At 45.8% G+C, this 25,127-nt stretch overlaps 1 protein-coding gene across 1 annotated transcript in view; it reads left to right on the plus strand.

Annotated features, from left to right (window-relative positions):
- Positions 1–600: 600 nt before the first annotated feature.
- TNN (tenascin N) overlaps positions 601–25,127 on the plus strand; it is a 61,326-nt gene continuing 36,799 nt past the window's right edge. The window contains exons 1-4 of the mRNA XM_084851199.1: positions 601–1,007; positions 4,063–4,434; positions 14,362–14,625; positions 17,331–17,513. Of these exons, the coding sequence (XP_084707325.1) occupies positions 602–1,007; positions 4,063–4,434; positions 14,362–14,625; positions 17,331–17,513 (1,225 nt within the window). The 5' untranslated portion in view covers position 601. The remainder of the gene's footprint in view (positions 1,008–4,062; positions 4,435–14,361; positions 14,626–17,330; positions 17,514–25,127) is intronic.

The raw sequence follows: 25,127 nt of genomic DNA on the forward strand, positions 1-25,127 counted from the left end.
ATGTGCAGTTAGACACTGCCTGCAGGGATACGAGGTGCTTCTAGATGAGGATTTTGTGGTGCCATCACCCTGCCTCAATCATGATAGTTTATGGGGGGTGGGCAACGATGATGTCTTCTGCTGAAGATCCTCCCATGTTTTCTTACAGCTTCTTCCATCTTTTCCCTTCTCTTGCAAAATCCGCTATGGAGAAGCACCCAGAACAGCCTCCCAGCAGCTGCTTGTGATTGTGACTGCTAGGAGCCCTCCATCTGGAAGCACCCTTACAGTCCAGGAAAAGCCATGTCATGTGATTCTACTGCAGCCTTCCCTGGTCTGGCACCTTCCAAATGTGCTGAACTACAACTCCCACCACCTCCAGTTAGCATGGCCGCTGGGCATGTGTTGTAGTCCAACACATCTGGGGGGTGCTGGCTTGGAAAAGGCGGTTCAACTGCATGTGTTGCGTTCCCATGTGATTTTTTTCTGGTTGATCTCTTTTCTGCAATATCCAAATAATACAGAAAACTACTTTCATGCTAAGATTTCCCCCCCATCTTTCTCTCTTCCCTCCCCTCCCCCTAACTAGCCTTATTGTTTTTGTGGCCATCACAGAAGCAAGATGGTAACTTGGAATGTTCTCCTGGGGATTCTACTGCACCGTTTGCTCCCAGAATCCCTGGCACAGGTGCATGCTCAACAGGAAAACTGCTCGAGCAAAGGCCAGAAGATCTTCTTCAGCCACTCCTACAAGATCGACATGCCCAAGTCTTCTCAGATCAAGGTAGAGCCAGACCCACGGCCCCTCCAAGACGACAACCACATGCTGCTGGCTACTGGTGAAATGGATGAGGGCGAAGAGCAAAATATTATATTCAGGCACAACATTCGGCTGCAGGCTCCCAAAGGTGACTGTGAAGTCCTAGGCCAGCTCAAGGCATTGTCGGAAAGGATGGAGAAGATGGAAAAGGAAGTAGGACATCTGAGGGGGGTCTGCAGTCCTCAGAGGTGCTGTGGGAGAGGCCAAGGTGAGAACTGTGTGGGATGCTGGCCAAGTGTGTGCACAGCTTGCAGCGCACCAAACCAAATGCAGCTTGACACAACCACCCTGTGTTCTTGCAGTCCCAGGCAAGCTGCAAAATCAGGAGGTTTATTGAGCCTCTGGTTGCTTGCCATACACAGGTGGTCGGCTGGATTTACCTTAGTGGGTCACAGGTTATGAAAGTCATCTCTAGAACAAGGGGCCTTAATTCTATGGATTCTTCTGTGCAGTTCTATCCTCCCTTCAAATGTACAAAATAAATAGGATTCCTGTCCCAGGGCATTATGCCTGTTGTGGTGGTTGTTGTTGATGAACAAACCCAGCATCACACAGGTCGGAATATTCCTTAGTTTAATACAGTGAAGCCTTCATGCAAACGTACACAGCTGTTGTATGCCCCGGCCATGGGCTGCTAAGGTTTGGAGGTGCTGAGATAATGATAAGCTAGATCCGGGTTTGCTTACAAGGAAACTTTATTGAATACTTACAGCACACAGGTGTACCCACCCAGTGGTTGGATCAGACAGCATATCTGAACCCAGAGCCATGGGGTAAAGTGGGTTTTATACCATACATGTTAGCAGTGAGGCAGCATGACAGCAGCAAGCATTAATTAGCGTTCATCTGCAACTTTCCCAGGATAGACTAACAGTACTTGTTCAGAGGGAAAACAATCAGAACCTTCTCAGCACAGCTACCTGTAAACAGAGCCTAAACAGAGCCTCACTTCTCAGGCGCTTCCTAGGCCCTGATAAGATAAATGGTAGCTCGTTAGCATGGAATGTTCTGAGGCGGCGATATCGACCTTTGACTCATCTTATCAATCAAGAGGCCTACTAGCAGGAAAACTGCAGCTGATGGACTAAAGTCAGAGAGCATTATGGATCTCTAAGCCCCTCTAAAACTACAGGCCCGGGGCCAATACACCTGTAAGAGTTGGACAGCCCTGTCTGAGTGAAGACGCACCCAGTCTCAGCTCTCCCACTACTGCAACCCGCCCCTCTTACTGCTGCCGCTGCGTCACACTCACCACCTTACTGCCACTGCATCACGTGCACCTCTTACCGCTGCTGTGTTATATGCCCCCACCCCCTTACCATCACTGCTGTGTTTCATGCCCCCCGCCCTTTACTGCCGCCATGTCGCACAAGCAAGAGGGCGGGCAGGCAGGCTGTCTGAAGAGCCACCTCAGCCAGAGGAAGCAGCGGGCTGTTCTCAGTCACCTGCCCTCTGGATCCTCCTGGCATGAGCCAGAGCGCAGGTGAGCTCTCTAGAGAACCGTGTCAGCTGAGGAAGTGGCTGTCTTCAGAGAGATGACGAAGGTGCCTGGCTCTGAGGGGGTCTTGTACAGGTGAACTCCTGGGACACCCACCATGCCTGGCTCTGAGGAAGGACCCCATCAGAGCCAGCCATTTTAGCCTGGCTGACTCTTTGAAGAGCCATGCTGGCCACTTCCTCAGATGATGCAGTTTTCCAGACAGCCTGGCTGCCCTCTGGCTTGAACCACGTGGATCCACAGCACCAGTCTGAGGATTGGCAGCTGCTTCACAGAGCTCCGCTGGCTGCTTTCTTGCTCTGGCATTTGCCACAATGGGAGAACAGGACTGGCAGGGCTGTCTGGAGCACCTGGTAGCTAGACTGAGTAGGCGGCTGCTCTGGAGAGCCCTGCCAGCCCCACTCTCCTTCTGCTGCAAATGCCACAGCAGGAGACTGGCTTGCAGGGGTCTCTGGAACACCCACTGGAGGCAGTGCCAAGCCCTCCTGGTGGTGTGGGGGGCAAGCAGTGCAATTCACCACTCTGCTGCCCGAAGCAGGGGATTCACCTCGTCTCATGGGAGGGCCAGCCCTGGGTACAGCCTTAGGCATAGCCCCTCCCATGGTGCACCCCTGTGGCCTCCCAAAGGAGGGCTCTGCCTGCTCCATTCCCCAAAGGGGCCTGCCCCACAGCAGGGAGAAGGGCAAGCATATAACCGTGTCCCTTGGCCTACTAGTTTTCCCTGGCTTCAGACTGAATTGACTACAAAAGTATGCACTGGTCAGGGGAGTCTGCCTCTAGTGGCCGAAAACATTTCTGGATTCAGTCAAATCAATTCTTGGGGGGGGCTTCCCCAGAGCTGGGGGTAGGGGTAAGGTGGCCACTTGTGAATCGCCAAAAAAGATGACATGCATCACCAAAAGAAGAGGACACAAGAGGACACTTATTTGCATAAAACATGCGTATGCCGATATATAAGTATATACAAATTTAGAAATAATTGTTATTATTTAGATAGTAATATAGTACATCTCACCATAGTTTAGATGACTGTGACCAGGTGACCTGTCTGCCTGCTCAGTCTGCTGCCCAGGCGCTGTTGATGGGCAACTTCAAGGCTCAGCTCTTCCTTCTGATGGCTCTTGATCTTTAAATCGGACTTGGACTGGACAGCCCTTCAACATAGAAGATGCCATAAAAGTAGAGGGCAGTCCTATGGCAGCCCTTCAAATAGGTGGGCTGCCCCTCTGTAAAAGAGGACACGTGGCAAACAATTCCCTAATCTCCATACGGACTGCAAAGCTCTGTGCTGGTTAGGGAAGTTTGCCCCTAGTAGTTGAAGATGTTACCTCAGGCTTCAACCAAATGGACACATTTTAATCCATTAATGTGTTTAAAAAACAAACAAAAACAAAATAACCCTGAGGCACACACCCCTACGGTCCCCTTAGTATGCATGCCAAGTTTCAGGGGCCTAGGTTTCACGGTCTTGTCGCTATGCTACTGATGGATGGATAGACAAACAGACACGCATCGTATTTTATTATTATAGATTATTAAAGTGGGCACCACTGTGTGAGGTGCTTTATAGAATAACAAAAAGAAAACTCCCTAAATACAAAACAGAGGAGGCCATAGGCATAAGGGGAGAAAGCCTTCTCACCACATGTAGCAATTGGCCCTTCTATTCCTGTGCTCTTATTAGGATGGTTTCCAGGTTTGTTAGTGAACTGTCATCCTAATTTGGCCTTTTGTTTCTTGTGCTTCTGGCCCTCCTGTTGGATAGGTGTTTCCTCTTGTAGCGGCCATGGAACGTTCGTCCAAGAGATCTGTGGCTGCAACTGTGACGCAGGCTGGGAAGGCCAGGACTGTTCCCAACCGGCCTGCCCAGGAAATTGCCATGGTAATGGCCACTGCATTGGAGGCCGATGTGCCTGCAACGTAGGTTATGCGGGTGAGGATTGCAGCCAGCTTCTGTGTCCTGAGAACTGTAGTGGAAATGGGGTCTGTGTCAATGGTGTGTGTCACTGCTACAAGGAATTCACTGGAGATGACTGCAGCGACAAGAGGTGCCCCAAGGACTGCAGTGGCAATGGCTACTGTGACAGCGGCGAATGTTACTGCGAGGATGGCTTCACTGGGCTGGACTGCTCCAAAGGTAAGACGCCCCTTCCGGTCTTGAGCACAGACATCCTAACTGTGACCCAAGAAATAGCAGGTTACTTTATATCATAGGAATTAACGGAAGGCTTTGAGAACCGAGACAAACCATTGGGGGGGGGCGACCCAAACTGCCCAATGAAGACTGAGCATGCTCAGTAGGGATGGCATACTGGCTGACTTTTGGAGGGAAGGGGGGAAACTGAAAACCAATAGGGAAGGAGGAAAGCACAAAACCAGGGGAGAGGGGAATGGAGTGGTTGCAGGCCTGAGCAGGAGCACTCCATGCTGCAACGTTTTGTTGCAGGGCCCACTTGTGACTCCTTACAAGACACATTTTGCAAGGATGTGATTCAGGAGACGTTACGGAAAATGATCCCAGCATGGAGTGCATAGTTCATTTCATGTACATAATTTGAGTTTTTGTGGTGCAAAATTTGGATTTCATGCGGCATTTAGTTTTATTTAAATATATGTTTGCACTCATCAAAAAACCTGCCCAGTTAAGACCAGAGTTAAAGCTATTTTGTGTTGGCTCAAGCTCCACAAAGCCAGGAAATTGGAAGCTAAGGGTGGTGCCTTACAGGTGTGCCCCATGGCCAATAATGATCTTGTGCAATGTCACAGATTGTGTTTGCTTACAACTTACCTTCCATGCCCCCACACTTTTCCTGGGTCTTTCAGACCCAAATCTAGATGGGGACAATGGACTGCCTGGGACCAGCAAAGGTGCCCCCCGTTAAGCTGGCCTTGTATTGCCTTATGAAGCTTCTGAGCTTTACTGTATTGCTAGAGGAATCCCGCTGTCAGGTGACCCACTCCTATTTGTTGCTTGTAAGGAAGCACAATTTGTGACGTTACACAACATCATTACTACTCACAGGGCACATCTGTTAACACATCAGCCTTAGCTTCCAATTGTATGTTCTGCTTTTTTGTTCTCACAGTGAGAGGAGCCAGGAAGTGGGGGCCTGGAACCTTGATAAGGGGGACTGAAATTGTTGTCATCCTCTACTTCCTTGTAAACGCAGGGATATGCCTCCTGGAACAACTGAAGAGCTATGGGGAGAGCTCCAGAGTCCTTGACTGGTTGCTCTGGGGAAAGAGGGAGACATGATGTTAGGATTTTGACAGGTCAGGTTAGGGGAAGAAGAGTCAGGCAAGTGGTGACTCCTTCCAGTCCTTTCGGTAACCCTGGGGATTCTGGGTACTTGGGGAGTCTGCTTTCCACCCTCCTTGGAGCTGCTCCTAGTCAATGTTAGCTCAGGCAAAAAGCAATACTAATCTAGGACTTAGTCCTGGATGAGAAGACTGACCTGGCTTGTGTTACGAAGGCCTGGATGGATGAGGCAATAGTCCCTGTACTGGCACTGCTGTTATTATGTATGTCACCCTGAGAGGTTCAGCTATTGGTCAACTCATAAATTGCATAAATAATAATGATAATAATATGCTGTTTCCAGCTGGGTATTCCATGCAGGGCCAACATAGGGAGGGTGTTTGAGGAAGCAGAATTCCACCTTATTCACTGGGTGCCCTATCCAGCAAACAGTCTTTATCAAGTGTGGGGGGAAATGAGAGGTTCTCCTGTTGGTCTACTGCTCACTCTGTGACTGAACTCCTGGAGATGGTCTCATTCATGGCATTGGAGACCCTCAGTGTTTTGATACTGGGGGATTTTGGCATCCATGCTGAGGTCTAAATGGTCCTGTTTTGGGGGAGGGGCTGGAGATGATCTTTGAGTCCTCCTCACTTAGGGTGCTTTTAGATGAGGCTTTTATTGTGTCATTGTCCTGCCTCAAACAGAGCATTTTGTGGTGGTCCAGACAATCTCATCTTCCATGTGTGTAATCCTCCTGTGTTTTCCTACCACTTCTTCTATCTTTTTCTTACCATAATAATCTGTTAAGGAGGAAAAGGTGGAATAGGTGCACAATACCTTTTGACTGGTAGTGGCAGGAGCCATTCATCCAACTTCCTGCACTATGGCAGTGTTTAGCTATTGCCAAACAATTCACTCTATGTGAACACCATGATTGCCTCAGACATCCCAGAGCATTCAAGGTCTTGGCATGTGCCTTTAAAAGGATGAGAATGTTACCTTGATCAAACTAGGAAGAGGAGATATATATCCAGTAAAACCCATAGCATAAAAACTCTTTGCATGCACATTATAACCACAGACAGCAGCTGGGAACTTCGTGTGTCCATTTAGGTAATTCTAACACTTAGCTGGCAGCGACGAAAAGCAAGCGGGGTGGGAAATAACCCAATTAGTTTTGAGAGTGCACATCACCCAAAAATAAAAATTAGGATTACTTTACATCACAGTTGATGTCTTGATAATTTCCAAAGCCAGGGAGGGGGGCAAATGTTATATTATTGCCAATTTAGAACTTTACTATTAAATAAACTGAGCAGGGGATACTTCAAATTCCCTTCTGAATAGCCATTAATTTATTACCAGAAAGGAATAAAATATCATATTAAGTTTTTAGGCACAATTTTTTGTTGCAAATTTAGTAGAGACATTATCAGCCAGCCTTCAAAGCCATTAGAATTAGAAGTAACAACTTGATAACCTATCCGTTCTGGAGAAACCAGTGTTGGCTTGACAAGAGAGTGGGAAGGAGTTAAGAAAATCATGTTAGAATATTGCATGCAATATTTGATGTTTATTGCTTCGGCATCAAATGCCATCAGACTAATTTTGCCATTTGCTCAGATTTCAAATACTGGCATTATTTTTAGCTGAAGTCATAACACTACAATGTTATGTTGTAGTCGCAACTCTACAATCTTTTTCCAAATGCTTAAAAAATGTATTTCAGTGCTGCCTTATGGGGACCTGCAATAACTGTACCATTTACCAAATTATGGAGTTGGTCGCCAAGACGTTTAACTAAGTGGGCTGGCAGGGCAAAAGCATAACAAGTTAAGGTTATGCTGTCAGCATTCCAGCCAATTGTGTTAGATAAAAAGTTCTTGCTTCTGGTTGAAAGAAAGGATGCCAGACAGGCAGCAGTGGATCCAACACTATTTTATTGAACGTTTTGCAAAACGGGTGCAGAGCAGTCAGCAGTCTAGACCCCGAGCTAAGCAAGCATAAATCTTTTTATACCCCCTCCCCTTTACAATTTTTTGTTAGCCACAACATGTCAACTGACTGAGCCGTTAGCTGACTCCTTAGAGCACGACTGTGTCAACATGTTTATTTCTGATTATGCTTATGTGACTGTCTCACCAGACTTCCCCTTTTTAACAGATGTACACTGCCACTGGACATGTGTCCGGTGGGCTCAATAATTATGACTAATAGCTCAAAGGTCTAGCAAAGGGCTGACAGCCAAAGAATAAGAGGACAGTCTTTTTCTAACAATTCCCTCCTTTAAGTCTTTACTCATGTCTTAAAGCGTTTTAAAACGGGGTTTCTCTATCAGCACAATAAAGCAAGAGCATTTGTTTTGACAGAGCAGTTTCAATTAACTGCTGGGATTTATAAACAAGAGGCGATTGTGGCTCTTGGGTGGTTTCTTCACCTGTGTCCCTGGCAGCTTCCGGTGGGGTGCCAGGGAGCAGAGGACCGTTGCCCGTGCCCTCCTGTTCTTTCCAGGTGACAGAAGGAAGCAAGGGTCGCCTAAATGGCTTTATCCGGCTGCAATGTGTCCATTTGCTAGAACCCACAAGCTTTATACAAATAAGCCCACCAAATAAAGCCCCTCCCACCCTTCCTTTAAAGCTTCTTTATTTTCCTTTTTTTGCAACACCTCGTCTTTTGTCTGGAAGAGATGGATAGGTGCATCTAACGGCAATCTCTGGAATGGAACGGAATAAGCTTGTAGCTGTGAAAGAACAGACTGTAGAGAAGTCAACTGATCTCTTAGCATCTGATTACCTATCTCCCACTTGACTTCCTCCCTCCTTCTGCAGTGTACCCGAGGCGGGAACCTAAACATTAGCTCAAAGGGGGACAGCTTTATGTCTTTTCTTGGCATTTTTCGAAGCTTTGTCAAAGCTATTGGCAGAGCCTCTACCCAAGTGAGTCTTACCCCTTGCTGGAGCTTGGTTAGAGTCTCCTTGAGACTCCGATTGACTCTTTCAACTTGTCCACTTGCCTGGGGCCTCCAGGGGCAATGTAAGTGCCACTCTACTCCCAGAGCCTGTGCCAGCCCCCGTGTAATAACTGAGGTGAAGTGTGAGCCCTGATCGGACTCTATAACCTCAGGCAGGGAGAACCGGGGCACCACCTCCTGTAGCAACTTAACAACAACAGTTTTAGCTTGACAGTTTCTGCATAGGAATGCTTTTACTCACCCTGTCATTTGACACACTATTACAAGCAAGTATCTGCAACCCCTACACGGTGGCATTTCAGCAAAATCAATCTGCACCCTCTGGAAAGGATAATATGCCCATGGTCGCCCTCCCTTTGGTGGAGGGGGTGCCCTGGGGGAATTAATTTTCTGGCAAACCTCACATGTTGCCGCTAATCGATGGGCGCGTACAGTTAGGCCAGGAGAGACGAACAGCCTCTTGCAATAGTCAATCATAGCTGATGCCCCAGGATGTCCAAGAGAGTGATGCACTTGTTCTAAGATAGCTCCCTGCAGGCTCTGCAGTAGGAGCAGTCTCCCATCTGTCATCTGGATCCATCCGTCACCACGGGGACTTACTCTGTGTTCTTGCGCCATCTGTAACTCGGAAGGGGAGTATGTGGGGGCTCCTCTCTTCTGGGTAAGACAAGAAACGTCTCTTGGATTCTTTCTTTGGCTGCCCTCTTTGCGGCTTCATTTGCCCTTAAGCAACTCGGCCAGCCTCTTGCCACGACATCAAGGACCTTGGAGTAATATCCCACTGGCCTCCAGGAGGGGCCTTTTCGCTGGCAAAGTACTCTCGAGGCTACGCCTTTATTTTTATGCACATAGAGTATAAATGGTCGACTGGGATTTGGTATGGCTAGGGCAGGTGGCGACACAAGGGCAGCTTTGAGACTGAGGAAAGACTTATTTATCTTTTTAGTCCATTTCCATTTATCTAATTTATCTTTTTGCAGTGCCTCATACAGCGGTCGCGCTGTCTCCCCATCTATGTAGACAAGAGGGTGGGCAGCTGGCTGGGGTTGAGGCACATGGAGATCTACCCAGGAGGAGATTTTATATCCCACAGAGTTGCGTCAGGGCAGGGCCCCTAGAGGTCTTTATCACCAATGCCCTCAAAGGTGTAGTTGGCCCCAATGTCAGCAGAAGAGCTGGAACGGCTAATGGCACGCAGACTGACGGAGCCCAACTTGCTTGAGACTGTTGCAATAGACTCCCTGCTTGCATCAGGAGAATCCAAAAGAGGGGGAGCCTTTACTGCTTGCTGGCTGCCTGGCTGCTGCAGGGCTCCATTGACTCGCCTGCGGAACATCTTGCGGATGCTGCCTCTTGATTTTTTTCATCATCAGTTTATCCACCATAGACTGCATGCAGATGCTCAGCATTATGGCCTGCAGGCTGGTGATTGTGACCCACTGTAGGCAGTCTTTATTTATCAGGTACTTAAAGGCAAGTTCTAGCTTCACCTCTGACTTGCCAGCGGCAGGGCCTGATATCTCGTTGTGCACGGGGACCGAGGAAGTGACCCGCCAGCAGCGCATTCGGGTCACCTTGAAACTTCCCTCCTTGATCTGGTCATTGGGCTGCTTGACCTGGAAGTTCAGCTTACTATTCTCAGCCCCCACAATGACGTGGCAGCCCTTCTTGGGGAAGTCTGTGATGCAGGGGTCAAATTTGAGATAGCTGTAATACTTGAGGGTCTGTGCCAAGCGGATGAACTCCTTCTTGGAGACCTTATCTTGTAGGGACTTCAGCTGACGGTGTTGCCAACTTGGCACGAGAGGCCCTTCCGACCCCGGCCCAAACTAGGGGATTGACTCTGTTTTCTATTAAGCACCAGTCCTCGTCTGCCTCTGGGGCGGGCTCCTCTGCGACCTTTGAAAGGGCCATTTGATAGTTACTGCTCTGTTGCTTGGGGAGCTGTACTTCTATCCTTCTGTCAGAAGTGAAAGCAATCTCAATTTGGAGCTTAGTCAATAAGTCCCTTCTTAACAATGCCACTGGACAGGAGGGGGTACAGACAAATGCATGTGCTAGGTGTGTTTTCCCAACCTTGGTGAGCAAGGGACGAGAAAGGGGCACTCGGGTTGCCCTTCCCTCGACCCCCATTATGGTGGTAGATCCCCCACTTCCCATTGGTGGTTGGCTAAGGGGGGAGGATGGACAGGGCGGCCCCTGTATCTACAAGGGCATCGTAGGAGCAGCCCCCAACTTTAATTTTGACTATGGGGTCCCGTCTTGCCTCAGAGACGGCTCAGAGGGGGCTGGGCCCCGGTCTGTCTTAGTCTCTTTCTTGTTCATGCAAAATCCTTTCTGCCCCCCCCCTCCACACCCTCCTCTCTCTCTTTTTGTTTCAAGGCTTCACAGTCACGCTTCCAGTGCCTAATTTTCTTACAGAAGGCACACTGGTTTCTTCTCAGGGAGGACCCCTTCCTCCCTCCTTTTCCTCTCTTCTTAGCTCCTCCTTTGTTGGGTCCGAGAACCGCAGCGAGGAGCTTCGCTTGCCTCTTGTCTTTCATAAACTTTCTGAGCTCTACTAAAACACTTAGGTCAGCCACCAATCTTCTCTCAACTTTCTGCAACTTCTTTCTGATGTCTTGGCAACTATTTCCCACAAACTCAGTCGTGAGAATCCTTAAATTATTTGGGTCCTTCAAGTCAATATCAGTATACTTGGCGAAGGCTTCCCTTAGCCTTTGGAGGAACACGGCAGGAGGTTCGTTTTTGTCTTGTTTTAAAGTCAGGACTTTTTGCAAATTGGGGCCCCCCCCGCGCGGCTTGCTTCATGCCCGCTAAAACGAACCGAAAATACTCAGCATGTAGCTGTCTCTGTGCCGCCATGGCTACCCCCCAATCGGGCCGTCCTGTGGGCAGAGCTGCTGCCGTCTCACCCTCAGTTGCCTGGGGGTGTTCCTCTCTAAACCTGGCCCATGCCCCCGCAAGGATGGTTGGTTTCTTATTGACCATCACAGGAGGGGCCAGAGACATGCATTTGACAACCCACGGAGCAGGCTTGCTGCCAAGGGGTATGCATGTCGCCCATGAATCGATATAGGGGAACTGGTCTCAACTTCCCCTCTGTGTTACTATTATACGCACAGCAGATACCAGGGTTGGGTCAAAAGACCCCTTGGGTGGCCATTTGGGTTCTACTACCGGCCATTCCCGGGCACAAAGAAGGACAAGGCGATCCTTTGTCATCTTAGTTCTATAATCTTGCTTAAAATGTGACCAGTTGCGCAAACAACACTCCAAGGGCATATGGGACTCTCCTGTAGGCCTGGATTGGGACCCACCCATGACGGTGGGGATTTCAATTAACAATTCTCGCGCTTCGCCCTCCTCTGACCCAGCCCGTCTCCGGGGTAGGGAAATGCAGATCGGGGCTCCTCACTCGCTTTGCCCGTAGGCGTCTCACACAATCACAAACACACCTCCGTCCCACGTGTATCCCCTAATGTAAGCTGTTTCACTTACCCCAAAAGCCTCTTCTGTTCCGCCCGCAGCTGCGTCCAGCTGCTTTATTGATCCACTGCCGGTGCCTAAAAGGAGTGATCACGTCTCCCTCTTCCTCTGGTGTTGGTCCCCAAGCGCTTTCGCCGCCGCCATCATGAGGAGAAGGCAGTGTAAACAACTGCCTGTGGCCACTTCTCCTCCGCGGCCCCTCGTTTCAGCGCAAAGGGGACGCGCCCCGAAGCAGGATCCGAGTCACGGCACCAAATTGTTAGATAAAAAGTTCTTGCTTCTGGTTGAAAGAAAGGATGCCAGACAGGCAGCAGTGGATCCAACACTATTTTATTGAACGTTTTGCAAAACGGGTGCAGAGCAGTCAGCAGTCTGGACCCCGAGCTAAGCAAGCATAAATCTTTTTATACCCCCTCCCCTTTACAATTTTTTGTTAGCCACAACATGTCAACTGACTGAGCCGTTAGCTGACTCCTTAGAGCACGACTGTGTCAACATGTTTATTTCTGATTATGCTTATGTGACCGTCTCACCAGACTTCCCCTTTTTAACAGATGTACACTGCCACTGGACATGTGTCCGGTGGGCTCAATAATTATGACTAATAGCTCAAAGGTCTAGCAAAGGACTGACAGCCAAAGAATAAGAGGACAGTCTTTTTCTAACAATTGCACCGTGCATAAAACCACAGGGATGTAGTACACAGATGATCACACATATATTACTGGCTGGTTTAGCTTGCATTTTCTTCTTTGTGTGTATGAGTTTTGAAAAATAACCTGCATAATCCTTAACAAAAGAGTTAAGTAATCTGTAATTATATATTTATTTTAAACATTTTTTTCTGCTTTTCTTCTACTGGGGAAACTCAGATAATACAGAAATAGAAAATAATCAACACAGTATCAAAAACAACATAATGACATACAATTCAAATTTAATCAGCAATTAAAACTAATTATTCATTCAGGCTCCCTTAAAGTCCTTTAAGAACTAGGGATATACACAACTCTCTGGGGAGGTCTCCATACTAGTGCCCATACTGCCCACCTGCTGGTTGGGAACTGAAACAGGACTAAAGATGTCCAATTAAGTATTTGCTACTGTTGCTACTGTTTATCATGGGCACAGCTGACAAGGAAGTTCTCCTGTGCAATCTCTGTTGAAATTAATTGGACCTGTGATTAATTTTCACTGGGGCTTGCGCAGGAGAATTTTCCAACAGATTGTGTCTCATTCATTGGGCCACAATGGAGCGATGTCAGGACCGTATCATGACAAATTCTCTGCCTGATAAGTCTATAGTCTTCTAAAATAGCTACTTGTCCAACCTTTTAAGTGGTGCACAACATATGAGCCACATATTGGACCTTTATGTAGCATGTACTTTTATATTGTAGTTTTACACTTTTATATTTTATATTGTTTTATGCTGTACTTTGTGGTTTTAATTTTTGCAAATGGCCCAATGAGCTTCGGCTATCGGGTGGTATAGAAATGTAACAAATAAATAGATAAATGTCAGCACTTTTAGACTATCAAGGATACTAGCTTTCCTTTTGAAGAAAGTACATTTCTAGTCCTTATTGTGGCAGAGACAGATGACCAAATGCAAAGGGGGGCAGATGTAACTATAATAGTTACACAGATCAAGTAACTTGAGCAGATTTAACTTGCTTTGTCATTGGGCAGAGTGAGAAAAACATTACCTGTAAAATTCCCATCTCTGTACAGTTATTAAAGGTCCAGGAGCCCTTTCTTCCTTAATGTCTAGTCACCTTTGGACCAGATCAGAGAAGACACAGGTAATGTATGAACAGGCCTCCTGATGTTTCATTTTTCTTTAAAAGTAACTGTGGTGTGTGTGTGTGTGATCCGAATTTGACTGAACAGTTGTACTGGGAAAGGGTGTTTTTAATCCTCTCCCCCATGTCATTTCCCCAATCCACCCCCTGCCTAAACAGCTATTAGCCCAGCAATGGAAAACATATCTGTATATTTTTTGCTGCAGCGTTAATAGTAGCTTGGGGGGCAAATGAGATTGGGGAAATGGCTCCAGTCAAATTCATGGCTGCTTTTATATAAAAATGAAAACATCAGGATATCTACCTCTCTACTTGATGCTGAGATGTTGAAAATGCTGCTTAGAATCGCTAGATTTTACTAGACCCTGAACACTCACTTCACCTTACAGATTTCATGGCATAAATCTCAACTATAAAGGATCTTGGCACACTGTTGCCATTAATAAATGTAACTAATCCTGGCATAGCTCAGCAATCCACCCAGAAAAACTGAAAACAAAGTGTTGTTGAACTCATTGGCTGCATCCCTTTTGAATGTTGTCCTTATTTTTGCTGCAGTGCTTGCTCCTCTGAATGTGCAGCTCCTCAAAACCACAGAGGATTCTCTGGCCATTGGCTGGGATAAGATGATGGATGTGGACTATTACCTCATTAGCTACTTTCTTGTTGGGCATGAGGGCTCTGTAAAGCAAGCGCGAGTGCCCAAAGATCAGATCGGCTATGAGATCCTGGGCCTTCTTCCTGGCACAAAGTATATAATCACACTTCGCAATGTAAAGAAGGGGGTTTCCAGTGACCCAGAACTCCTGCAAGCCAGTACAGGTAGGAGCACTAAAATGCCCCTTCAACTGTCCTATAATCTGCAATGCCTGCTTCACATCAACAGGTAGAAAAAGTAAATTATTGAAAAAGTTACTCAGTTCAGACATTACTCCAACCACGTTTAAAGAAGTTTAACTATGGTTTGGTGTGATGTCTGAATTTACGAACCATGCTTTGTGACCGACTGGCAAACCGCAATTGGAAACCATTGTTTGAAGTCAGTTAGCCAGCCATGTTCTTCTTCTTTTTTTTGCTAACTATGTTTTGCACTGGAAAAAAAATAGTTAAGGCCATTACTTCACCTGCACCTAAGAGACTGGAGTGCTAAACAAGCATAAGATTAAAGCAAACAATAACAATAAATCATGGGTTGCTTCTTGTACATTTTCCAAAACATGGCTTTGATATGATCTCTGATTGATCCAATATGTGGGTTTTCTTTGATTTCCTATTTGAGAGGGTTTCCGTCATTCTCCAGTTATATTTCTCTATGTTGTTTTCTTAGCAGTGGGTCATTTTTATCAGTCTACTCAGCTTCTAATCATATCTTCCAGAGTCTGAATATCAGGACCATTTCACACATTATGTAGCATCAAACACAGATTTGCTGTCAAGTACACACTCATCAAGAAGAGACAGCCAATCATGGCATTCTGACAAGTATAACAATTTGATAAACACCAAAGAGTCTTGTGGCATCTTAAAGATTTACAATGGTATACATTTTTACTTTTTCAGATGCATAAGGTGGGATCCTCACTTGGCAGGTGTGCGCGCGCACATACACGCACACACACAGTGATGGGTGCAGAGAGACAAAAAGTGAGGCAAAAAGGCCATAAAATGCAAGTTACGGGAGGTTTATGACATTTCTATGCAAAGCTCAAATGTATACAAGATAAGAAGTGTGACAAATTGCAACAGCAGTAATTGGTGATAATACAATCTTCCTAGCTTTGCTATGCCAATTTAATGCCTGTCGTGGGCTGTTTTCAAATAGCTGTTTGTTGCATTCACTGTATGTTTTTAGGTGTATACGTAGAAGTCTTAAGTGTACACACACCTGGTTTGCATGTAACGACACCACAGAGTATGGGTTGAGTGTGGGTTGTCATTGAATCATGAGATGTCATGTGCGAACCCAGCACTATGGTTTGACTATGGGTTGTTAACATTGAACAGCCCAGAGTTCACAACCTAACAACAAACCATGGATTCTCTTCTTAGATTGTTTATGGTTAACAACCTATAGTTAAACCGTAGTGCTGGGTTTGCATGTAACAACAACCTGCGATTCAACAACAATCCATGATTAAATCCATACTCAACCCATACTCATCCCATACTCCGGGTTTTGTATGGCCAGTATGATGTGGCCCATTATTATGGTCTGAGATGACAGTTTAAAGTGTTCCTCATCTTTCTATCCAACCTGTCCCCTTCAGGGTTTCTATGGGAGATACTATCATGTGTCATTTCAAAGATTTGCAGCTTGGGATCAACTTAGAATGTATTTGCACTAACAGTCTTCTTAGTGTTCTTCTCTTATCATTTAACTTTTCATCCTACTTTGTTCCAATTTTTCCTGAAAGAGTTTCCATTAACATGGACTTCCTCTTCTCAAAACTGCATGCATATGATTTATTCTAATTGAAAAATGCTATAATTGCAGACTTGTACTCGTATGCCTAAGTATAAAGGTGGGGAATTCACCCACACACAAGAATGTACGAAGAGCTGTGATGGATCAGATCAAAGGCCCATCTAGTCCAGCATTCTGTTCACCCAGTGGCCAGCCAGATATCTATGGGAAACCCCCAAGAAGGACATGAGTGCAATAGCACCCTCCTACTTGTGTTGCCAGCAACTGGTAGTCAGAGGCATGTTGCCTCTGATACTGGAGGTAATATATAACTATCATGACCAGTAGCGATTGATAGCCTTACCCTCCATGTATCTGTGTAATCGCCTTTTAAAGCAGCCCTTCTTCCAGCTGGTGGCCATCACCAGGGGCGGCCCTAGATTGGCTGCCAGCAAGTGGCGCCCAAGGCAGGCCATCTAATCGGGGGCCCCACCCCCAAACCCCAAGGGCAGGTCTAGACTGAGGTTTTTGGTAAACTGAGGAACATTTTGCCCCTATTTTCTATTTAATGAAGAGGCAACCACCTGCCCCCAAATCTTCAGAAACAGAAATATTATCATTTATATTAAAATGTTCATATATATATATATATATATATATATATATATATATAATTAAGCACTGTGTCAGTACAGAGGATCTGATAAAAACAACAAAGGAGACAAACCATACACTCTGCAAAGGAACATAAGTCCCATCCACAACACCCAAAGGAGGTCCCTGGAAGAAGGAGGTCCCTCGGGGCAACATGTCCAAGGAGGCGCTGCCAGCCCAAAGCTCAGCCCTCCAGGGCGAGGGCAAAGGAAGACCCCAAGATGGCCACATGTACAGTAGTAGCAGAAGCTACAAAACTGTACCAAGAACCTTCCTTGTGCAAAATATCAGCAACACAGACAGTGGGAAAACTACTAATGCAAATGCCTCTCTCTCTTCTCCTCTTGCATCCATGTACTTGCATTACCACCCATATCCAAAATTCTCTTCTAATTAGCTCTCGGAAAAGAAGATGGATTATAATAATACCCTACTTCTGCATGGTGCTTAGTGATTCTCTCTCTTGTAGCTGTGTCTGCTATTGGTGCTGTCTGGGTGACAGAGGAGACAGATAATTCACTGGAGGTTGAGTGGGAGAATCCTCCAACAGATGTGGATTACTACAAGCTGAGGTTGAGCTCTTTGCTTGGGGAGGAGAAGGAGGTTTTGGTCCCGAAAAGCAATGATGCTAAGAGCAGATACATCTTTACAGGTAAGCTGGTCAGTTTGTGTTTATCTGGAATGAGGGCATTGGAGAAAAACTGCTATTTTTCAGATTGTAACCTTGAAAGCGAGTTGTTCGTTAGGTTTTATATAGCGCAATCAGTGGCAGAAACAGTTGGTCAAGAAACTGCTTGACATGAAAAATACAGCATTGTTGCTATTTTCAATTATGTTGATCTAGGATTTTTATGTTTTATTGTATTATTCCCTTCCCACTTTCCATGAGCAGTGAGAAGTTCCAAGGGCACAGCCCTTACTTGGGTTTAGGTTCTTTTGGAAGGAGGTCATTGGAGGTTTATGGTGTGTTTTAATATTTGAGTTTATTTACAAATATGCTCCCTTCAGGAGACTTAAGGTAAATCCTAGAGCAATGAACCAGAAATCTCCATAACAAAGGATAACCTGGCAATGTTGCCACCAACTATTGTGGGTGTCTCCAGCAGTTACCTCTGGCTCTAGGAACCCCCTCCTGTCCAAATTCCCCAGACTTACAACAGTGCTGTTTTTAAGTTTGTGGTTTTACTATTAATCCGTACACTGCCTTGAGCACAGAAGGGTGGTAAAAAAATGAATACATATGTCAGTCTAGGGATCTGTGTGGTCTCTAACAGACATCTGCTGTTTCTGCACAGTTCTCTATTTTACTTTCTAGGCCAGGAGCAGGCAACCTTTTTTCTGTTAAGGGCTACATTGCACCATGGGTAATCTGTCACCTGCCACATGTTGGTAGTGAGTGGAGCCAGAGCCAGCAGTGGGCAGGACCAGAACCAAAGGTGATGGGTCACCCCTTTCTCTTTCGGCTACTCTCTTTTCTCTTTCTTTCTGCCAGCTCCATTTCTCTCTCTCCCTCTTCCATCCCATGCAGCAGCTGCCTGGGAAGGGTCTGATCACTCTTGCCAGAGGTCTGAACTGTTTGCAAGCAGAGTGCTTCTGAAAGCAGGCTGAGGACTGCAGGTTGCCCACCCCTGCTCTAGGCCAAACCTTGTTTGTTTTATTCATAGGCTCTGTGGGTTGGATCCAGGATCTACCCTCTGCAAGAGGAAGGGCTCCACTCTGGAATCTCTGTGCAACATTTGCAGGGGGCTGGAGAGGGTGTTGTGGGTAGGAGGGGGAAGCGAAGTCCACTTCCACCAGCACAGTTAATCCAGTGTAAATCTGGATCCATCCCTAAGAGTTGTTTTCCAATGACTGAGAGCACTCAGAAATATAAATAGATTGATACACAAACACACCCCACTGTTGAGATTGGGATTGCAGGGATATCCTTTCAGGAACCCTTGTAGCCCTGTGATTCTTGATTGTAAGATTGGAGTTTGGAGGACAGGAGAGGGGTTAATAGAACTAGCAGGCCTGCTGGAGACAATCACAATGACCCTGAAAGCATGGTCAAGTACCTCTCATTTGTTAAGGCAATGAGCTGGCTTTAACAAAGGCCAGCAACAACTCTGGAAGGAGTCATGTCTTGTCTTCTCCCCTCCTTTCTCTGGGAATTATTCTTTGAGTTACACAGCTTTTGTCGTCCAGCTGTGTCAATGTACATGCAAGCAGCCTGTAGTTTTTAGAGATGAAACTCCAAAGGGGGACAGGGCAAGAAACCACTGGGATTTGTGGAGCTCTAAAGCTCCTTGGTGCCCCCCACCAAATCTGATGCGGGAGCAGTGAACTTTGAAATGTAAGCTGTGAACCTCCACCTATGCTCACCCTGTATATTTGTAAATAAAACACAAATATTACAAAACACCACAAGCCAGAACCTGGGTAAGTTCTAGAACCCCTGAAACCTCTCACTAATAGGAGAATTAGGGTGCCTCTACATGAACGATTTATTGCAGACTTGTGATTGGTCACTCACAGAATTTTGTGGGTCCTTTACATCAGCCTCCAGGATGCTTCACACACGTTTTCCCTATGATCGCACTTTCCAAAAGATCAGAGATAAACTAGTAATCAAAGTTAATGGCGCCATATCAGCAGTGTGTAATTCTGGTTTAGCGCCAGGAACTTGCCAAGGAATGACTTTCCTCAATTCAAACCACATGTCTCTCGATCCCCAATTGAAGGGGGAAGAGAGTAAAATTCCTCCCTGCAACAAAGGGAGAGAGATTTGATCCCCTACCCCACCAAGCTCAGAATCCACATCTTCTGTTGAGTCAGAGCACCCTATTAAGTTCAGTGGGGCTTAATCCCAAGTAAGTGTGCCGAGGGTTGCTGACTTACAGCATGATCTTATGTCTACTCAGAAGTAAGTCCCACTGACTTCAGTTGGGCTTACTCCCAAGTAAGTGTGCCTAGGGCTGCGACAGTACAGCATGGAAAGCAAGACCTCCCCCCCCCCCGCTTGCTCCGTTTCACACATGCCAGGAGGGAGGGAGGCACTTCCTCTGTGCAGACCAGTGTCTGCTGTGTAAAGAATCCCATCCTAATCCCACAAAGAAAGCAAAAGCAGAAAGCCCTGGAAAGGATGCGTGTTTTTTTGCTTAATGTAGAGACACCCTTAGGATGTTCATAACATCAGTATCATCTAAACATAACAGTTTAAAAATGTATAAAAGTAAAAGCAGCTTGAGTGAACAAAAAATCTTTGGTTTTTAGCAAAAGCCAAGAAAGAAATTCAGAAGAGTCAATGTTTTCAGCTGTTGACAAAAGCTGTGTAACACAGAGAAGATCAACCAGGAGAGAGTTCCAAAGCAAAACCCCCACAACTGAGACAGCCACACCCTCCTAGGTCTTACCTTCTCACAGTAAAAGTAGGAAAGCAGAACAAGGGACCCTCTCCTAGTAAGCAATAATGGAAAGGCGGTAACCTCAATAACAAGGTTATTTCAGTTTAAGATGGTGCCCAGTCTAAGCAGCTGCTGATGTGCTTTTGCTCATTTGGGCCCTGGGTGAGGAAGCAGAAGTTCTGTCCTTCCCTTCGCCTTTTGTGCGGGGCAAATTCAGTCCCTTTTCATTCTGATTTACCTCAGGATAAGGTTTGCTCTTTCTTATTATAAGTGGAAACACAAAAGAAAATTAAATTATTAAATGTATTTGTTATTAAAAGTATTTTAATTTTCTGCTCAAAGTGATTGTATTGTTTAAAACAATACAATGATACAATCCAATAATAACAGAATATAGGCAAAAATGAAACATAATTTAAAACAAGGCAAAACAATATTGTTGTTGTTGTTGTTCAGAGGTTAAGTCATGTCCGACTCTTCGTGACCCCATGGACCATAGCACGCCAGGCCTTCCTGTCCTGCACTCTCTCCCGGAGCGTGCTCAAATTCATATTCATTGCATTGGTGATGCTATCTAGCCATCTCATCCTCTGCTGTCCCCTTCTCCTTTTGCCTTCAATCTTTCCCAGCATCAGGTCTTTTCCAGAGAGTTTTCTCTTCGCATTAGGTGGCCAAAATATTTGAGCTTCAGCTTCAGCTTCAGTATCTGTCCTTCCAATGAGCACTCAGGGTTGATTTCCTTTAGGATGGACTGATTTGACCTCCTTACAGTCCAGGGAACTCGTAAGAGTCTTCTCCAGCACCACAGTTCGAAAGCATCAAATATGCGGTGCTCAGCCTTCCTTATATTCCAGCTCTCACAGCCATACGTTGCTACTGGGAAAACCATAGCTTTGATTTAACGGACCTTTGTCGGCAAGGTGATGTCTCTGCCTCTTACTATGTTGTCTAGGTGTGCCATAGCTTTCCTCCCAAGGAGCAAGCGTCTTTTAATTTCATGGCTACAGTCACCGTCTGCGGTGATCTTGGAGCCCAAGAAAATAACATCTGTCACTGCTTCCATTTCTTCCCCTTCTATATGCCAGGAAGTGATGGGGCCAGATGCCATGATCTTAGTTTTTTTAATGTTGAGTTTCAAACCAGCTTTTGCACTCTCCACTTTCACCCTCAACAAGAGGCTCTTGAGATCCTCTTCGCTTTCTGCCATTAGGGTGATATCGTCTGCGTATCTGAGGTTGTTGATAATTCTCCCAGCAATCTTAATTCCGACCTGTGATTCATCCAACCCAGCGTTTCTCATGATGTACTCTGCATATAAGTTAAATAAGCAGGGCGACAATATACAGCCTTGTCATACTCCTTTCCCAATTTTGAACCAATCGGTTGTTCCATGTCCGGTTCTTACTGTTGCTTCTTGTTCCTTGTACAGGTTTCTCAGGAGACAGGAAAGGTGGTCTGGTACTACCATCTATTTAACAATTTGCCACAGTTTGTTGTGATCCACACAATCAAAGGCTTTAGCGTAGTCAATGAAGCAGAAATAGACGTCTTTCTGGAATTCTCTTGCTTTCTCCATGATCCTGCAAATGTTGGCGATTTGATCTCTAGTTCCTCTGCCTCTTCGGAACCCAGCTTGTACTTCTGGTAGTTCTCGGTTCACATGCTGCTGAAGCCTAGCTTGTAGGATTTTGAGCATAACCTTGCTGGCATGTGAAATGAGCACAATTGTATGGTAGTTTGAACACTCTTTGGCATTGCCCTTCTTTGGGATTGGAATGTAAACTGACATTTTCCAGTCTTGTGGCAACTGTTGAGTGTTCAGAATTTGTTGGCATATTGAGTGCAGCACTTTAGCAGCAGCATCTTTTAGGATTTTAAATAGCTCAGCAGGAATACTGTCATCTCCACTAGCTTTGTTGTTAGTAATGCTTCCTAAGGCCCACTTGATTTCACTCTCTAGGATGTCCGGCTCAAGTTCAGTGACCACACTATCATGGTTATCAGGGACATTAAGATCTTTCCTTTATAGTTGTTCTGTGTATTCTTTCCACCTCTTCTTAATCTCATCTGCTTCTGTTAGGTCCCTGCCTTCTTTGTCCTTGATCATGCCCGTCTTTGCACAAAACGTTCCCTTGAGATCTCCGATTTTCTTGAAGAGATGTCTGTTGTTGTTGTTGTTCAGTCGTTCAGTCGTGTCCGACTCTTCGTGACCCCATGGACCATAGCACGCCAGGCCTTCCTGTCCTGCGCTCTCTCCCGGAGCGTGCTCAAGTTCATATTCATTGCATCCGTGATGCTATCTAGCCATCTCATCCTCTGCCGTCCCCTTCTCCTTTTGCCTTCAGTCTTTCCCAGCATCAGGGTCTTTTCCAGGGAGTTTTCTCTTCACATTAGGTGGCCAAAATATTGGAACTTCAGCTTCATTATCTGTCCTTCCAATGAGTACTCAGGGTTGATTTCCTTTAGGATGGACTGATTTGACCTCCTTGCAGTCCAGGGGACTCGTAAGAGTCTTCTCCAGCACCACAGTTCGAAGGTATCAATTCTTCAGCGCTCAGCCTTCCTTATAGTCCAGCTCTCACAGCCATACATTACTACTGGGAAAACCATAGCTTTGATTAGACAGACCTTTGTCGGCAAGGTGATGTCTCTGCTTCTTACTATGCTGTCTAGGTTGGCCATAGCTTTCCTCCCAAGGAGCAAGCGTCTTTTAATTTCATGGCTACAGTCACCGTCTGCGGTGATCTTGGAGCCCAAGAAAGTAAAATCTGTCACTGCTTCCATTTCTTCCCCTTCTATATGCCAGGAAGTGATGGGGCCAGATGCCATGATCTTAGTTTTTTTAATGTTGAGTTTCAAACCAGCTTTTGCACTCTCCTCTTTCACCCTCAACAAGAGGCTCTTTAGATCCTCTTCGCTTTCTGCCATTAGGGTGGTATCGTCTGCATATCGGAGGTTGTTGATAATTCTCCCAGCAATCTTAATTCCGACCTCTGATTCATCCAACCCAGCATTTCTCATGATGTACTCTGCATATAAGTTAAATAAGCAGGGTGACAATATGCAGCCTTGTCGTACTCCTTTCCCAATTTTGAACCAATCGGTTGTTCCATGTCTGGTTCTTACTGTTGCTTCTTGACCCTCGTACAGGTTTCTCAGGAGACAGGTAAGGTGGTCTGGTACTCCCATCACTTTCAGAATTTGCCACAGTTTGTTGTGATCCACACAATCAAAGGCTTTAGCGTAGTCAATGAAGCAGAAATAGACGTTTTTCTGGAATTCTCTTGCTTTCTCCATGATGCAGCGAATGTTGGCGATTTGATCTCTAGTTCCTCTGCCTCTTCTAAATCCAGCTTGTACTTCCGGTAGTTCTCGGTTCGCATACTGCTGAAGCCTAGCTTGTAGGATTTTGAGCATCACCTTGCTGGCATGTGAAATGAGCGCAATGGTGCGGTAGTTTGAACATTCTTTGGCGTTGCCCTTCTTTGGAATTGGAATGTAAACTGACCTTTTCCAGTCTTGTGGCCACTGTTGAGTGTTCCAGATTTGTTGGCATATTGAATGCAGCACTTTAACAGCATCATCTTTTAGGATTTTAAATAGCTCAGCTGGAATACTGTCATCTCCGCTAGCTTTGTTGTTACTAATGCTTCCTAAGGCCCACTTGACTTCACTCTCGAGGATGTCCGAATCAAGTTCAGTGAGCGCGCTATCATGGCTATCAGGGACATTCAGATCTTTCCTGTATAGTTCTTCTGTGTATTCTTGCCACCTCTTCTTAATCTCATCTGCTTCTGTTAGGTCCCTGCCTTCTTTGTCCTTTATCATGCCCGTCTTTGCACAAAACGTTCCCTTGAGATCTCCAATTTTCTTGAAGAGATCTCTAGTCTTTCCCATTCTGTTGTTTTCCTCGATTTCTTTGCATTGTTCATTTAAGAAGGCCTTCTTGTCTCTCCTTGCTATTCTCTGGAACTCTGCATTCAGTTGGGTATATCTTCCCCTTTCTCCCTTGCTTTTCGCTTCCCTTCTTTCGTGAGCTACTTGTAAAGCCTCATCAGACAGCCACTTGGCTTTCTTGCATTTCTTTTTCTTTGGGATGGATTTCGTTGCTGCCTCCTGAACAATGTTACGGACCTCTGTCCATAGTTCCTCAGGCACTCTTTCTATCAGGTCTAATCCCTGAAATCTATTCCTCACCTCCACTGTATATTCATCAGGGATATGATTTAGGTCATACCTGAACGGTTTAGTGGTTTTCCCGACGTTCTTCAATTTAAGCCGAAATTTTGCAAGAAGCAGCTCATGATCTGAGCCACAGTCAGTTCCAGGTCTTGTTTTTACTGACTGTATGGAGCTTCTCCATCTTTGGCTGCAAAGGACATAATCAATCTGATTTCAATATTGACCATCTGGTGACGTCCATGTGTAGAGTCGCCTCTTGTGCTGTTGGAAAATAGTGTTTGCTATGATCAGCGTGTTCTCTTGGCAAAACTCTATTAGCTTTTGTCCTGCTTCATTTTGTACACCAAGGCCATGCCTGCCTGTTATCCCGGTGATTTCTTGACTTCCTACTTTAGCATTCCAATCCCCTATGATGAAGACGACATCTTTTTTTGGTGTTAGTTCTAGAAGGTGTTGTAGGTCTTCATAGAACCTATCAACCTCAGCTTCTTCGGCCTCAGTGGTTGGGGCATAGACTTGAATGACTGTGATGTTGAATGGTTTGCCTTGGATTCGTACTGAGATCATTCTATCATTTTTAAGATTGTACCCCAGTACTGCTTTTCCCACCCTTTTGTTGACTATGAGTGCTACTCCATTTCTTCTAAGGGATTCTTGCCCACAATAGTAGATATGATGGTCACCTGAATTAAATTCGC

Source organism: Heloderma suspectum, chromosome 4 (assembly GCF_057233095.1).
Source record: "Heloderma suspectum isolate Gila_16-S chromosome 4, 16-S_ref, whole genome shotgun sequence".
NCBI classification, from domain to species: Eukaryota; Metazoa; Chordata; class Lepidosauria; order Squamata; family Helodermatidae; genus Heloderma; species Heloderma suspectum.